The 17,008-nt window shown below is 50.5% G+C and overlaps 1 protein-coding gene across 2 annotated transcripts in view; it reads right to left on the bottom strand.

Annotated features, from left to right (window-relative positions):
• The window catches only part of tp63 (tumor protein p63), a 284,904-nt gene extending 280,073 nt beyond the window's left edge, over positions 1 to 4,831 (bottom strand). For both annotated transcript variants that reach the window (XM_072473636.1, XM_072473638.1), the window contains exon 1: positions 4,776 to 4,831. In XM_072473636.1, coding sequence (XP_072329737.1) covers positions 4,776 to 4,816 — 41 coding nt within the window. In that variant the 5' untranslated portion in view covers positions 4,817 to 4,831. The remainder of the gene's footprint in view (positions 1 to 4,775) is intronic.
• Between the last annotated feature and the right edge of the window lie 12,177 nt (positions 4,832 to 17,008).

The raw sequence follows: 17,008 nt of genomic DNA, 5'->3' as shown, positions 1-17,008 counted from the left end.
CTGGTGCTAAAGTCAATTTAATCAGCATGACTGATTTTAAAAATCTAAAAATTCAGCTGATTAGAGACATATTCTGTTTGGAAAGATAGACCTGAACCCTGGAAGAAAAATACATAATCTCTGGCTGTATTTCTTCAGAAACCTCTCAGCTTGCCTTCCAACCATAAACTGAAACTCTGAAACTAAACACCTGACTGCTTCGACCCCTGGCTCCTTCCATTAACTACATCATCTTACTAAGATGAACACAATGTGTCGAATTCCCTATTCCGCAGGGAACCCTCTTAATACAAACAAAAATCCAAACTTTTATGATGCTTTAATTGCACCTCTCTATCTCTGTGGCACTGCACCCCAACTGGGCGTTGATCCCTGTGGCGCCGCACCCCAGCTGGGAGTTGATCCCTGTGGCTTTGCAACCCAGTTGGGAGTCGATCCCTATGGCACCGCACCCCAGCTGGGAGTCGATCCCTGCGGCACCGCACCCCAGCTGGGAGTCGATCCCTGCGGCACCGCACCCCAGCTCGGAGCCGATCACATGGCACCACACCTCAACTGGGAGTCGACCCCTGTGGATCTGCACCCCTGCTGGGAGTCGATCCCTATGGCACCGCTGGGAGTGGATCCCTGTGGCTCCGCTCCCCAGCTGGGAGTAGATCCCTGTGGCTCCGCAACCCCCAGCTGGGAGTAGACCCCTGTGACTCCGCACCCCCCAGCTGGGAGTGGATCCCTGTGGCGCTGCACCCCAGCTGGAGTGGATCCCTGTGGCACTGCACCCCAGCTGGGATGGGTGGATCCCTGTGGCTCCACACACCCAGCTGGGAGTGGATCCCTGTGGCTCCCCACCCCAGCTGGGAGTAGATCCCTGTGACTCCGCACCCCCCAGTTGGGAGTGGATCACTGTGGCTCTGCACACCAGCTGGGAGTAGATCCCTGTTGCTCCACACACCCCAGCTGGGAATGGATCCCTGTGGCACTGCACCCCCCAGCTGGGAGTGGATCCCTGTGGCACTGTACCCCAGCTGGGAGTAGATCCCTGTGGCTCCACGCACCCCAGCTGAGAGTGGATCCCTGTGGCTCCACACACCATCTGGGAGTAGATCCCTGTGGCTCCACACACCCCAGCTCGGAGTGGATCCCTGTGGCACTGCATCCCCCAGCTGGGAGTGGAACCCTGTGGCACTGCACCCCAGCTGGGAGTAGATCCCTGTGGCTCCACACACCCCAGCTGGGAGTGGATCCCTGTGGCACTGCACCCCAGCTGGGAGTAGATCCCTGTGGGTCCACGTACCCCAGCTAGGAGTGGATCCCTGTGGCACTGCACCCCCAGCTGGGAGTGGATCCCTGTGGCTCCGCACTCCCCAGCTGGGAGCGGATCCCTGTGGCACTGCACCCCAGCTGGGAGTAGATCCCTGTGGCTCCGCACCCCCCAGCTGGGAGTGGATCCCTGTGGCACTGCACCCCCAGCTGGGAGTAGATCCCTGTGGCTCCACGCACCCCAGCTGGGAGTGGATCCATGTGGCACTGCACCCCAGCTGGGAGTGGATCCCTGTGGCACTGCACCCCCCAGCTGGGAGTGGATCCCTGTGGCTCCACACACCAGCTGGGAGTAGATCCCTGTGGCTCCACGCACCCCAGCTAGAAGTGGATCCCTGTGGCTCCACACACCAGCTGGGAGTGGATCCCTGTTGCTCCACACACCAGTTGGGCATTGATGTCTAGATGAGAGGAGGGAGGGGAAATAAACAAGTCAATTTCTCACAGAAATTATGTCTCTATCATGGTGCAGAGAGCATGGAGGAACTCTGCTTTCAGAATCTGCTCCCCCGCCCCACACAAACCACAATTCTAGACCAACCCACAGTTCATTGTTGTGTTGTGCCAGGGTCATGCCAGAGCATTCATTACATTCATCAATTGAAAAGCTGGGCAATGTTCTGGAAGGAATGTGCCCCTCCACTGTCCTCTGGAATTCCCCTTACTCTCCACAGTCCTACCCTCATCTTCCCTTTCATGTAACCTGACCCTCTGATGCATACCAACGTATGCACAAAATGTTCACATACCTCTCTTTTCCTGGCCCTTAAACCTACCAAGGAATGCACAAGTACATCAGATCCATTACATTTCAGACATCATTTATTGCAATTTTTCAAATGATTTCTTAAAACCAGAAATACAAGAGGGACCACTGATCAATTTCAAACTTATAGATTCAGATTCTCAAATTAATCACTATATTCATTAGCAATTCTTCCCCTATCTAACTGACAGCTGAGCCCCGATATTTTAAAATGTGTGTCGGGCTGGAAAGAGCAAAGTCCCACTGGGAATAGTCCTAACACTTCAAAGTGATACAGCCCCTTGGGGTCAATACTTACATGCTATATTTAATTACACTACAGGAAGGGGAAAAGTGGAAAAGCTTTAAGCATTTCTAAACATTTTAAAGAAAGGTATTGTTTTATCTCCAGGAAAGAAGAGATGCTATCTGCAACAGCCTGGTACATAGCACCCACTGTCTGCAACAGCCTGGTACATAGCACCAATGTCTGCGACAGCCTGGTACATAGCACCCACTGTCTGCAACAGCCTGGTACATAGCACCCACTGTCTGCAACAGCCTGGTACATAGCACCCACTGTCTGCGACAGCCTGGTACATAGCACCCACTGTCTGCGACAGCCTGGTACATAGCACCCACTGTCTGCGACAGCCTGGTACATAGCACCCACTGTCTGCAACAGCCTGGTACATAGCACCCACTGTCTGCAACAGCCTGGTACATAGCACCCACTGTCTGCGACAGCCTGGTACATAGCACCCACTGTCTGCAACAGCCTGGTACATAGCACCCACTGTCTGCAACAGCCTGGTACATAGCACCCACTGTCTGCGACAGCCTGGTACATAGCACGCACTGTCTGCGACAGCCTGGTACATAGCACCCACTGTCTGCGACAGTCTGGTACATAGCACCCACTGTCTGCAACAGCCTGGTACATAGCACCCACTGTCTGCAACAGCCTGGTACATAGTACCCACTGTCTGCGACAGTCTGGTACATAGCACCCACTATCTGCGACAGCCTGGTACATAGCACCCGCTGTCTGCGACAGTCTGGTACATAGCACCCACTGTCTGCGACAGTCTGGTACATAGCACCCACTGTCTGAAGCATCTATATTGTTCAATCCATGCAAGTCAAAAGGGTAAATAAATATATATTCAGGATAAAGTGGGCAGTGCAATAAAAATCCCATCTCATTGAGAACTCAGGGGATCTCCTCCACTCAAAATGCCTCAACTAATCTATGAGTATAAGCTCAGTATATTTATATACAACCAGAATCTTCACTGAACATTTTTCACAGTATCTATTTATATTTAATATTCTAAATTTGTATTGGATTGCCTTTAGGTAATTAAAACTGATGATTTCTCAAATATTAAATTTGAAATTACTTCATATTCTACTTGTTCAGCACAGTCACACATTGTTGCATCAGACTATTGTGCCCCAACCCCCTCCCAGTCGTCACAACAGTCAACTTACTTTCTCCTCCACTGGTCTCCCCCCACACTCTCTCCCGTCTCACCCACACTCTCCCCCGTCTCACCCACACTCTCCCCACTCCCCCTCTCCTGTCTCACCCACTCTCCCCACTGCCCCTCTCCTCACCCCCACACACCCTCTCCTGTCTCACCCACTCTCCCCACTCCCCCTCTCCTCACCCCCACACACCCTCTCCTGTCTCACCCATTCTCTCCCGTCTCCGCTCCTCTCTCCTCCCCCACCCCATACACTCTCCTGTCTCACCCACTCTCCCGCTACCCCTCCTCACTCCCCCCCCCCCCCCCCCCACACACACCCTCTCCTGTCACACCCACACTCTTCCGCTTCCTCGCCTTTCTCCATTCCCTCTCCCCCCCCCCCCCCCCACAACCCCCCACCCCTGGTAGCACCAACCCGACAAAATCACCCTCTATCATGCCTGCCCCACGCCAACCCTACCCCCGTCATCCCGACACACAAGCACCTCAAAATCATGCCAGCCCCCTCCCTGTCATGCCACTCCCATGCCCATCACCAGCACCCCCAACTACTAATCGCCCCAGCTTCATACTCACTCCCCCTCTTCACACTGGCACCAGGCACACCCATCACTACTCACATCAACCCCACAAACAATCACCCAACATCACCCCACGTGCCCCTACCCACAAGTCACGCCAGCACTTCCTGTTTGCTCCCTTCCCCATCCCAAACTCATGCGACCACTCCTGTGACACTAGCCTCATGTGTTCATCAGACTATCCCATGGCCATCACATTAGTCCCACGCTCACACTGCCATTCGACTAGTTCTGTACCCATGTCAACAAATCCACATAAATATTCACCAAATTCGGCATATTAAAACGCAATGATGAATCGCCACTACATCCACCTCTTGCGTTATTCTATCGAGCTCACAATAGTAAACCCCCAAAGTCCATTAACTACATTACTGCAATCTGACTTATACTACTTGCAATTTGTTCAGGAAGTTTTAAGTAACAATTTGTAAACATAACTCTATTCTAACACTCATTTTCATCCCAGTGAATTGCTTATTAATCCATGTTCATAAAATCTCCTGAAAGCCTCAAGTATTATGCATAATATTACCAAATAGTTTGAAAATAACTTAGAATATAAGACAAACCAACTTTTTTCTCCCTCACATCTCCTTTTGCTCATCCCCTTTCCAGATTTCTTTCATCATACTGTACCTTCTGACAGTGTTTGCAGCTGGAGTGCTGAGCTGGTCCATCTTGTCTGAGTGGTCTCGGACACTGTCAACTGCAGCCTCTGAAAGTTTGCTCAGCAGCTGTGCAAGCTGTGTGCTGCTTTATTTTTTGCTGCTGCCACTGATTGGAGCTTGTTGCAGATGCCACCAACTCTGAACCTACCCACAGTCAATGCAGACCCAGCAAGTCTGAGACTATACACTAGGCAGCAGTTAACAGTGACAACTGGCACATTAATAAAGGGAATAATAGATCAATGGAAACAGTGACTTTCCTAATATTACCTCCCAGACAAGTGCTAAGTTTCTCAGTACAATTTCACATATTCTATCAATACATGGAGAACGGTTTTGCATCTTATTTTCTTATTCATCTATCCAATCCAAAGAGTGAAGAAAATATTTAGATTCTCCGCCCCCACTTCAGAGATCTGCATACACAAACAGTAAGTTCATATTGGAAAGGTACAAACTTTCCATTATATAGAACCTTTCCTGGCCTCAGGCCCAAAGCACTTCACAGGCATTGAATTACTTTTGAAACTCTTTTTGTTGTAAGGAAGCAATGGCACCCAATGTATGTACAACAAGGTCCAGTTAATGTGCTTTGGTTGAAGTAGCGACTGGCAGCTCTTCAATTAGTGCCATCACCATTAACATTCACCTGAACAGGCATACAAGGTCTTGGCTTAATCCAAAAGATGAAATGAAAGGAAAATCGCTTATTGTCACAAGTAGGCTTCAAATGAAGTCACTGTGAAAAGCCCCTAGTCACCACATTCCGGCGCCTGTTCGGGGAGGCTGGTTCAGGAATTGAACCGTGCTGCTGGCCTGCCTTGGTTTGCTTGAAAAGCCAGCTATTTAGCCCAGTGTGCTAAACCAGATCATAGAATCTCTACAGTGCACAAGGCCATTTGGCCCATCGAGTCTGCACCAGCCCTCCAAAAGAGCATTCCACCTTGGTCCATTCCCCCGCACTATCCCCATAACCTAATCTGCACTTCCCTGCACACTAAAGGAGCAATTGATCATGGCCAATCCATCTAAATTACACATCTTTGGACTGTGGGAGGAAATCGAAGCACCCAGAGGAAACCCACTGACCCGAGAACATGTAAACTCCACACAGACAGTTACCCAAGGCTGGAATTGAACCCGGATCCCTAGCAGCAGTGCCAACCACTGTACCACCAGGCCGCCAGAATATGGGGTCTGGTCCAGTATCCTAACCATTTTAAGTTGCATTTAGAAATTTTACCATTTGCCATGGTGGGATTTGAACCCCGTTCCCCAGACCATTACCCTGGGTCTCTGGATTACTAGTCCAGTGACAATACCACTATGCCACTGCCCCCTCGCATCTTCAACACTGTAGCACTCACTCAGCACAGCATTGAGCATGGTTATTTGCATCTTAATCATCTTCACCTTGACGGATGAACATGCTCAGTACCTGGGGTATTTGGTAGGGTTCCAATGGTACCCAGAGTGGAAGCAGCATGCGATAGACAAGGCTCAATGATTTTACAATCACCACATCAAATCAAAGCTCTGCAGTCCTACCAGATATAGTTGCCAATGGTGGTGGACAAGCAAGCTAACCAGAGAAGGTGGCTCCACAAATATCCCCGTCCTCAATGATGGGGGAGCCCAGAACACATCTGTGCAAAAACAAGGCTGAAGCATTTACAACAACCTTCAGCCAGTTGCTGAGTGGATGATCCATTTCCTTCAATGATGCTTGGGATCTCAGATGCCAGTTTTCTGCCAATTTCACTCGCTCGACGTGAAATCAAGTAATAGACAAAGACACTGAATATAGCAAATGCTATTGGCCCTGACAACATTCCGGCAATAGCACTGAAGGGTTACACTTCAAAACTAGTTGTATTGCGAGCCCAGCGTGTTCCAATACAGCAACAACACTAACAGTCAAATACTACCCCAGTCTACTCCCATCAGCAAATTGATGAAAAGTGGATTCAGCAGTGTAAATAAGCAGCACTTATTCAACAATAACCTGCTCACTGATGCTCAGTTTGAGTTCCAGCAGGTCCACTCAGCTCCTGACCTTATTAGAACCATGGTCCAAATATGGAGAGGAGCTGAACACAGCAAGGAAACATTGGACTGTTGTTAACATTGAGGCAGCATTTGACTGAGTTTGACATCAAGGAGCTCTGGCAGAATTGAAGTCAACAGGAATCAGGAGGAAAATTCTCCACTGACTGGTGTTATAACCAGCACAAAGGGTTGTAGTTGTTGGAGGCCAATCATCACAGTCCCAAAACCCAGTTTCCAGAATTCCTCAGGGTAATGTACCAGCTCTAATCATTTCCAATTGCTTTAGCAGAAAGGATAGAGGGATTGGTGGGATGAAGATGTCAACCAAGGGAAAGGTGGACAGACCAAATGACCTATTCACATTTCAAAATCTCCTACGTCCTGATAAGATAGCATGTCTGTAACCATAGAACACGTTATGGGAAACTAAGAGAATGAATTGGGAAAAGGCAGTGTAGAAATCGTAATGCACATAGCAATGTCACCCACAGCACCGAGCAGTCAATCTCAGTCATGCTGCCATAGAGGGGAGCACAGTCCAGAGCTGCACTGGAAATGGCTCAGAATCAGGACCAGGTCACTGAGCCGCTTTCAGAGCTACGGGTTTCACAGGGATCTGACTCAGAAAAGACAGATTGAATGAGAGAGGGAAAGCTTTACCTTCTGCAGACTATTTGACGCTTTGATTCCGTTTGTCTGCGAGCCTAACCCTAGCTATCACCTTAAAGCAGCTCTCAAATCATTTAACCCACTGATGCGAAGGCACAAACATCTAAATTGTTTCTGAATGAATTGTTCTTTACATGATCCGAGTTTTACAGATTGTGACTAATTTTCTAACACTACTCGGTGCAAGGTTTATAATAATGGTATTGTTTTTTAAGAACTCATTCACATCCAAAGGCTGTGTTGACCTACCATCAAAAAAAAAAATCATATGCTGCATAAACTAATTAATGTGTAACAATCATGTAGCAACAAAAATTGACAAACAAATTCAACGGGTAACAGGGATGTGGTGGGCAAACTATTAAAGGATAATGTTGAATTAAATTAATATCAAAAAGACAAACTAATAAACCATTCCTACATGATAGACCTATATACATTTCGTGGTTTATTGAGGACCCTAACCATTTCCATCATTCATGCACCAAGTGGCTAACCTTCAGCATTGTCAGTCTTGTCTTATTTCGACCTCAGTGGTTCAAGGGCAGTATGTTTCACCAGCTCAAAGTGGAACTGAAACAGAAAGTGCCTACTTCCAGCTAGTAGTGGTTCGGTTCCCTACTGGTCTGAATTAAATTAATTCATATTTTTTAAGGATTTGTGTACAAATAAATCAGAAAGAACAACGAAAATTTGTTTCATTATTAGTACCCGCTGACTGTAATTCCACGTTTTAAATCAACTTAAGTGTACTTGCCCATGATTCATCTGCATCCCCAGATTTACCAGGCTCCCCAGGGAGGCCTCAGCTGGGTGCCGTTCATTACCAGTCCCCACAAATGTAGACCAGGCGGACCTGCAACTGGGGGAGGGGCTCCCGGGCCATCGGAGGCACCTGGGTGGTCAGGGATAGTGCAGGTTCCTGGCCTTCCCCCTGGAAAACAGGCAGCTTGGCACTGCCACCCTGACACTGCCAAGGTGCCCAGGTGGCACCACAACTCCCAGGGTGCCTGGTGCGACTGTCAAGGGTTCAGCTCTTGGGGGGGGGGGGGGGGCTCGCACATATAAGGAGAGAGATGGGGGGAATGAAGGATGGGGTGGTGAAGAGCGGGTAGGTAGGGGCCTCACAGGTTGGGGGTGGGTGAAGGGTGAGGGCCCTGGAAGGGGGGGGGTCCTGGAAGCAGGGAGCCTGAAAGGACGTGTTCAGGGGCCTGAAGAGGGGGTGGGGTGTCCTCACTTGAAGGGCAGTGTGGGATAATGCCCATGCGTGTGTGAGGGGAGACATTGCCCGTGGGTGGAGGGAGTGTGGGAGTCCCTCAAGCTCACTTAGAGATCGAGGCACCCTTTCAAAATGGTGGCCCTATCTCCGAGGAGTCGGTCTGGCCAGCGAGTTCAGGTCCCCGCTGATGGAAATAATTCTAAGTGTGAGCTAAATCGGTGAGAAACTCTCCAGGGCCCAAAAAGTGACAACTGTGGTTCAGATAACGATGGGAAACTCGCCGGCTGAGACGCTGGGAAATTCTCAGCAAAGCCCGCCACAAATAACACTAAGAAACGTTTTGCTTAGATTGCGCCCAGAGAGAGAGAGAGGCCCTGTGAAGTACCTCCCCTAGACCAACAGTGGGTTGTGCCTTGAGGTACAATTACTGGAATTTTATAGGTTAAATATCTGTAGGATATCTTGGATCGGAAGATGTAAAATCCATATGGATGGAGGTAAGACATAACAAGGGGAAGACGACACTGGTGGGAGTAGTCCATAGGCCCTCTAACAGCAACTACACTGTAGGACGAAGAATAAATCAGGATATAATGAGGGCATGTAAAAAGGCAGTACATTAATCATGGGCGATTTAATTTTCGTGTGAATTGGAAAATCAAATTAGCAGGGGTAGCCTTTAGGAAGAATTCATAAGAGTGTATTCAGAACAGTTTCGCAGAGCAATATGTTGTGGGTCAAGCCAGGGATCAGACTATTTTGGTTTGGGTAATGAGTAATTAGGCAGGTTTAGTAAACAGTCTCAAGAGTAAAAGATGCCCTAGGAAACAGTGACCACAACATGGTAGAATTTAGCATTCAATGAGTGTGAGAAACATGGTTCAGGAAAACTGTGCTGAACTTAAATAAGGATCATTATAAAGAAATGAAGGCAGAGTTGGCTGGAGTAAACAGGGGAAGAGTTCAGCAGAAAAGATGGCTGATCAACAGTGACAGATGTTTATGAAAACAGTTCATGACTCACAACAAAGATATATCCCAGTGAAGAAGGAGGATTCAAGGAAGGGGATAAGTCAACCATGGTTAACCAAGGAATTAAGGATCATATTAAACTGAAAGAAAAATCATACGCTGTGACAAATGTTAGTGGTAAGCCAGAGGACTGGGATAGTTTAAACCAACAAAGGATGACCAAAAAAAGAGGATGATGATAATCTAGGAGGGTAAACTAGCAACGAATATAAAAACGGATAAACAGGAACCAGATGATGTAATATACTTGGATTTCAAAAAAAAAAGTTGGACAAGGCATTGCACAAAAGGCTACTTAATATGATGAGTCCATGGTGTTAGGGTAGTACATTAACATGGATAGAGGATTGTCTAACTGATAGAAGCCCGAGTGTTGGGATAAGAGGGGCATTTTCAGGATGGCAACCTGTACCTAGTGGAGTGCCATAGGAATCAGTGCCGGGGCCACAATTATTTAAAATATATATTAATGACTTGAGTGAGGGAAGTGAATGTACTATTGCCAAGTTTTCAGATGACAAAAATAGGTGGGAAGGCAGTGGTGAGGATGATATAAAGAGTCTACAGAGGGATACAGAAAAGTTAGGTGAGTGGGCAAAAACTTGGCAGATGGAATATAATGTAGGGAAATGTGAAGATATGCACTTTGGTAGGAAGCACAATGCAGGTGGGCGGAGAGAGACTGCAGAAAGCTGCAGCACAGGGGGATCTGGGGGTCCTTGTCCATAAATCTCAAAAAACTAGCATGCAAGTGCAGCAGGTAATAATGAAGGTAAATGGAATGTTGGCCTTTATTTCAAAGAGAATGGTGTATAAAAATAGGAGAGTCTTGCTAAAATTGTACAAGGCATTAGTTAGACCACACCTGGAATACTGCAAACAGTTTTGGTCCCCTTATCTAAGAAAAGATATACTGGCAGCAATGGAGGCAGTCCAGAGAACGTTCACTAGGTTGATCCCGGGTAGGGAGCGATTTTCTTATGAGGAGAGGTTGAGTAGATTGGGTCTGTACTCACTGGAGTCTAGAAGAATGAGAGGCGATCTTATCTCATTCAACGGCAGAGAAGACACAATGGGCTCCTGTGTCTTATATCTTCTGGTCCTATTGTGGAATCAGTGAACAAGTTGAAAAGGCAGTGAACAAATTGTAAGCAATAAAGTGTAGGGAGTTCACGTGGTAGATAACGGGCCTCTTAATCCCAGACTTGCGGGTTCAAGATAGATCTTTCCTTGAAAAAGATTTTACTAACCCATTTTAAGATTAGAATTTGAAGGTCTGAGGCAGAGTTGAGATCGCTCTTTGCCAGTACTATCTCCAAGATCAATCTGGAATGGTTCCAGAATTCTATATTATTGACTTTTGAATAGCTTTATTTAATCATTTACCTTTATTTGCAATTCCACTGCACTCTTATTTTATCCAATGGTACAACATTTACTTTTTATTTTATCTTTAAAGAATGGGGAACCAATTGCTTAATCCAGACAGGTAGAATGTCACTATGAGTCACTTCCTACAGCTGCACAACCTGCTCCCCCTAGTGTTGTGGTGCCAACAAATGCAGCCTTCCCCACATTAACTCTATCTGCCACCTTCTTGCCCACTCAATTAACCTATTTATATTCCTTTTTAGACTCTTTTACATAGAATTTACAGTGCAGAAGGAGGCCATTTGGCCCATCGAGTCTGCACCTGCTCTTGGAAGAGCACCCTGCCCAAGGTCAACACCCTATCCCCATAACCCAGTAACCCCACCCAACACTAAGGGCAATTTTGGACACTAAGGGCAATTTATCACGGCCAATCCACCTAACCTGCACATCTTTGGACTGTGGGAGGAAACCGGAGCACCCGGAGGAAACCCACGCACACACGGGGAGGATGTGCAGACTCCGCACAGACAGTTACCCAAGCCGGAATCGAACCTGGGACCCTGGAGCTGTGAAGCAATTGTGCTATCCACAATGCTACCGTGCTGCCCTAATGGCCTTGGCACAGAAACACCTGGAGGTATATGCTCCAAAGACTTTGAAGGTGTAGACAAGTTGAGAAAGCTGTTAAAAAGCAAGCAAATCATTGGCTTTATATATAGAAACACAGAGCACAAAATCAAAACAGGTACAGGTATGCTGAACCTTACTGACTAGGCCCCAGCTGCAGTACTGCAGGCAGTTTTGGCCACAACACTTTAAGGGACTTGACAGGGTAAATGCTGAGAGGATGTTTCTCCTCATGGGAGAGTCTCGGACCAGAGGGTACAGTCTCAGAATAAAGGGGGGGCCAATTTAAGACCGAGATAAGGAGGAATTTCTTCTCTCTGAGGGTTGCGAGTCTTTGGAACTCTTTGCCACAGAGAGCTGTGGGTGCAGAGTCCTTGGGTATATCTAAGGCTGAGCTGGATAGATTTTTGATCATTGAGGGAATCATAACCTTTGTTCCTGGACTCTCCCATGAAGGGAAACATCCTCATTTACCCATCAGCCCGAGAATCCGATATGTTTCAATGAGATCACCTCTCATTTTCTAAATTCCAATGAAGAGTCCCAAAACTGTTTGAGCTTTGCTGATAAGACAGTCCCCCCATATTGGGAAGTATCCTAGTGAACCTTCTCTGAACCGCCTCCAATAAAATAATATCTTTCCTTAAATAAGGGGGGTAAAACTGCTCACAGTGCTCCAGATGTGGTCTCACCAGTACCTTGTACAGCTGCAGCAAGACTTCACGACTCCTATACTCCAACCTTCTTGAAATGAGGGCCAACATTCCATTATCCTTCCTGATGACCAGCTGCCCCTGTGTGCTAGCTTTCTGTGTTTCGTGCACAAGTCCCCCAAGTCTCTTTGTGTTGCAGCTTTCTGCTCTATTTAAATACTCTGTTCTTTTGTTCTCCCTTCCAAAATGAACAACTTCACATTTCCCCACATTATATTCCATTTGTCAACTCTTCGGCCAATTACTTAACCTATCAATGGACGCAATTCAACTAAATGGAAACAAAGTCCCATAGTGAGCGCATTTAGCCGCGTGTTCCCTTTCCAATCGAGTCCCCTGTAACTACTGCATTCCCACATTTTCTATTCCTCCCCTCTGCAGCAGAACCAACTATGGTGTAACGAAATTGGCTGTCGCGGCTTTCCTGAGAGGACATTACCCCCAACAGTATCGAAAGCGGTATATCTATTGACCCCCAACAGTATCGAAAGCAGTATATCTGTTTTGCGGGGGAATAGCCACAGGAGATTCCGGCATGGTACTCTTAGTCTGTCTGGTGGTCACCCATTATCTTCCTGCCTAGAATAATAGAATTCCTACAGTGCAGGAGGCTGCAATTCGGCATACAGAGTCTGCAGAGACCCGCCGAAGGAACACCCTACCACGGCCCAATCCCTGTAACTTCACCTAATCCTTGACACTTAGGAACAATTTAGCATGGCCAATCTACGTAACCTGCGCAACTTTGGACTGTAGAAGGAAACCAAAGTACCCAGAAGACACCCACGAAGACGAGGGGAGAATGTGCAAACCACACAGACAGCGACCCGAGGTCGAAATTGAACCCAGGTCCTTGACACTGGGGTAGCAGTGCTGATCACTGTGCCACCATGCCTGTGCGCTCTTAGTCTGTGCCTGCGGAGTGATCACCTCTCTATACGTGCTATTGACAATACTCTCTGTCTTGTGGATGTGCCACACTGTTCCCAGCCGCAGGTCCAGCTCTGAAACCTGGGCTTCCAGGAGCTGCAGCTGGAGTGACTTCCTGCACACAAGCTGGCCCCAGACACTGGAGATGTGCTTGCTTCCTACATAGAGCAGGAGGAGCAAACCACAGCTTTGCGCTCTCCTACCATGTCATACCCCTTTGGATTAAATCTTTAGAGGACACTTAAAATCAAATATGAAGTAAATTGGACCCTGGGTCTCTCGATTCCTAGTCCAGTGACCATCCATATCTCCACTGCCTCCGCTCAAGGGGACTTGCCCACATCACATTTGAACCCTCAGGAGATCAGCCTCTGGATTGAGTGAAGGCACACTGAGCTGTTCCTCTGGATTGAGTGATGGTGCACTGGGCTGCTCCACTGGACTGAGTGAAGGTACTCTGGACTGCTCCACTGGATTGAGTGAAGGTACTCTGGGCTGCTCCTCTGCATTGAGTGAAGGTGCTCTGCTGCACTGGGCCGCTCCTCTGCTGCACTGGGCCGCTCCTCTGCTGCACTGGGCCGCTCCTCTGCTGCACTGGGCCGCTCCTCTGCTGCACTGGGCCGCTCCTCTGCTGCACTGGGCCGCTCCTCTGCTGCACTGGGCCGCTCCTCTGCTGCACTGGGCCGCTCCTCTGCTGCACTGGGCCGCTCCTCTGCTGCACTGGGCCGCTCCTCTGCTGCACTGGGCCGCTCCTCTGCTGCACTGGGCCGCTCCTCTGCTGCACTGGGCCGCTCCTCTGCTGCACTGGGCCGCTCCTCTGCTGCACTGGGCCGCTCCTCTGCTGCACTGGGCCGCTCCTCTGCTGCACTGGGCCGCTCCTCTGCTGCACTGGGCCGCTCCTCTGCTGCACTGGGCCGCTCCTCTGCTGCACTGGGCCGCTCCTCTGCTGCACTGGGCCGCTCCTCTGCTGCACTGGGCCGCTCCTCTGCTGCACTGGGCCGCTCCTCTGCTGCACTGGGCCGCTCCTCTGCTGCACTGGGCCGCTCCTCTGCTGCACTGGGCCGCTCCTCTGCTGCACTGGGCCGCTCCTCTGCTGCACTGGGCCGCTCCTCTGCTGCACTGGGCCGCTCCTCTGCTGCACTGGGCCGCTCCTCTGCTGCACTGGGCCGCTCCTCTGCTGCACTGGGCCGCTCCTCTGCTGCACTGGGCCGCTCCTCTGCTGCACTGGGCCGCTCCTCTGCTGCACAGGGCCGCTCCTCTGCTGCACAGGGCCGCTCCTCTGCTGCACAGGGCCGCTCCTCTGCTGCACAGGGCCGCTCCTCTGCTGCACAGGGCCGCTCCTCTGCTGCACAGGGCCGCTCCTCTGCTGCACAGGGCCGCTCCTCTGCTGCACAGGGCCGCTCCTCTGCTGCACAGGGCCGCTCCTCTGCTGCACAGGGCCGCTCCTCTGCTGCACAGGGCCGCTCCTCTGCTGCACAGGGCCGCTCCTCTGCTGCACAGGGCCGCTCCTCTGCTGCACAGGGCCGCTCCTCTGCTGCACAGGGCCGCTCCTCTGCTGCACAGGGCCGCTCCTCTGCTGCACAGGGCCGCTCCTCTGCTGCACTGGGCCGCTCCTCTGCTGCACTGGGCCGCTCCTCTGCTGCACTGGGCCGCTCCTCTGCTGCACTGGGCCGCTCCTCTGCTGCACTGGGCCGCTCCTCTGCTGCACTGGGCCGCTCCTCTGCTGCACTGGGCCGCTCCTCTGCTGCACTGGGCCGCTCCTCTGCTGCACTGGGCCGCTCCTCTGCTGCACTGGGCCGCTCCTCTGCTGCACTGGGCCGCTCCTCTGCTGCACTGGGCCGCTCCTCTGCTGCACTGGGCCGCTCCTCTGCTGCACTGGGCCGCTCCTCTGCTGCACTGGGCCGCTCCTCTGCTGCACTGGGCCGCTCCTCTGCTGCACTGGGCCGCTCCTCTGCTGCACTGGGCCGCTCCTCTGCTGCACTGAGCCGCTCCTCTGCTGCACTGGGCCGCTCCTCTGCTGCACTGGGCCGCTCCTCTGCTGCACTGGGCCGCTCCTCTGCTGCACTGGGCCGCTCCTCTGCTGCACAGGGCCGCTCCTCTGCTGCACTGGGCCGCTCCTCTGCTGCACTGGGCCGCTCCTCTGCTGCACTGGGCCGCTCCTCTGCTGCACAGGGCCGCTCCTCTGCTGCACAGGGCCGCTCCTCTGCTGCACAGGGCCGCTCCTCTGCTGCACAGGGCCGCTCCTCTGCTGCACAGGGCCGCTCCTCTGCTGCACTGGGCCGCTCCTCTGCTGCACTGGGCCGCTCCTCTGCTGCACTGGGCCGCTCCTCTGCTGCACAGGGCCGCTCCTCTGCTGCACAGGGCCGCTCCTCTGCTGCACTGGGCTGCTCCTCTGCTACACTGGGCCGCTCCACTGGATTGAGTGAAGGTACTCTGGGCTGCTCCTCTGGATTGAGTGAAGGTACACTGGGCAGATCCTCTGGATTGAGTGAATGTGAGTTGGGCGGCTCCTCTGGGTGCGCTGGGCCGGCTCCTCTGCTACACTGGACAGATTCTCTGGATTGTATGAAGGTATGCTGAGCTGTGCCTCTGGATTGAATGAAGGTTCACTGGGCTGCTCCTCTGGATTGAGTGAAGGTTCACTGGGCTGCTCCTCTGGATTGAGTGAAGGTTCACTGGGCTGCTCCTCTGGATTGAGTGAAGGTTCACTGGGCTGCTCCTCTGGATTGAGTGAAGGTTCACTGGGCTGCTCCTCTGGATTAAGTGAAGGTTCACTGGGCTGCTCCTCTGGATTGAGTGAAGGTTCACTGGGCTGCTCCTCTGGATTGAGTGAAGGTTCACTGGGCTGCTCCTCTGGATTAAGTGAAGGTTCACTGGGCTGCTCCTCTGGATTGAGTGAAGGTTCACTGGGCTGCTCCTCTGGATTGAGTGAAGGTTCACTGGGCTGTTCCTCTTGACGTTTTCCCAGCATTCTGCTCAGCTGCTCCTCATCAGGTTTGTTCTGTCTCTGACCTCTGGTATTCTGTACTGGAGGCGGCATGGTAGCATAGTGGTTAGCACTGGTGCTTCACAGCGCCAGGGTCCCAGGTTCGATTCATGGCTTGGGTCACTGTCTGTGCGGAGTCTGCACGTTCTCCCCGTGTCTGCGTGGGTTTCCTCCGGGTGCTCCGGTTTCCTCCCACAAGTCCCGAAAGACATGCTGTTAGGTGAATTGGACATTCTGAATTCTCCCTCTGTGTGCCCGAACAGGCGCCGGAATGTGGCGAGTGGGGGGGGATTTTTACAGTAACTTCAGTGCAGTGTTAATGTAAGCCTACTTGTGACAATAATAAAGATTATTATTATTAATTAAAGTCCCTTTATGCTTCGGGTAAAACTGTGTCTTGTGGCAGCAGAACCAGCACAGGGATGATGGGCCAAATGGCATTCTCCTGAATTGTGAGATTCTATGACTCAACGATATTCATTTGTACATGCAACACAATCAACACAAACTAAACCTAACCACCCAAACTGGTTCGACGAAATGAGCAACATGAGAGCACTGCTGGTCAAGAAACACATCCAACTCTTCCTTACTAAAGAAGG

This window comes from Scyliorhinus torazame, chromosome 14, assembly GCF_047496885.1.
Source record: "Scyliorhinus torazame isolate Kashiwa2021f chromosome 14, sScyTor2.1, whole genome shotgun sequence".
NCBI classification, from domain to species: domain Eukaryota; kingdom Metazoa; phylum Chordata; class Chondrichthyes; order Carcharhiniformes; family Scyliorhinidae; genus Scyliorhinus; species Scyliorhinus torazame.
The sequence above is the reverse complement of the archived record's forward strand: the minus strand, read 5'-3'. Positions and strand labels throughout refer to the sequence as shown.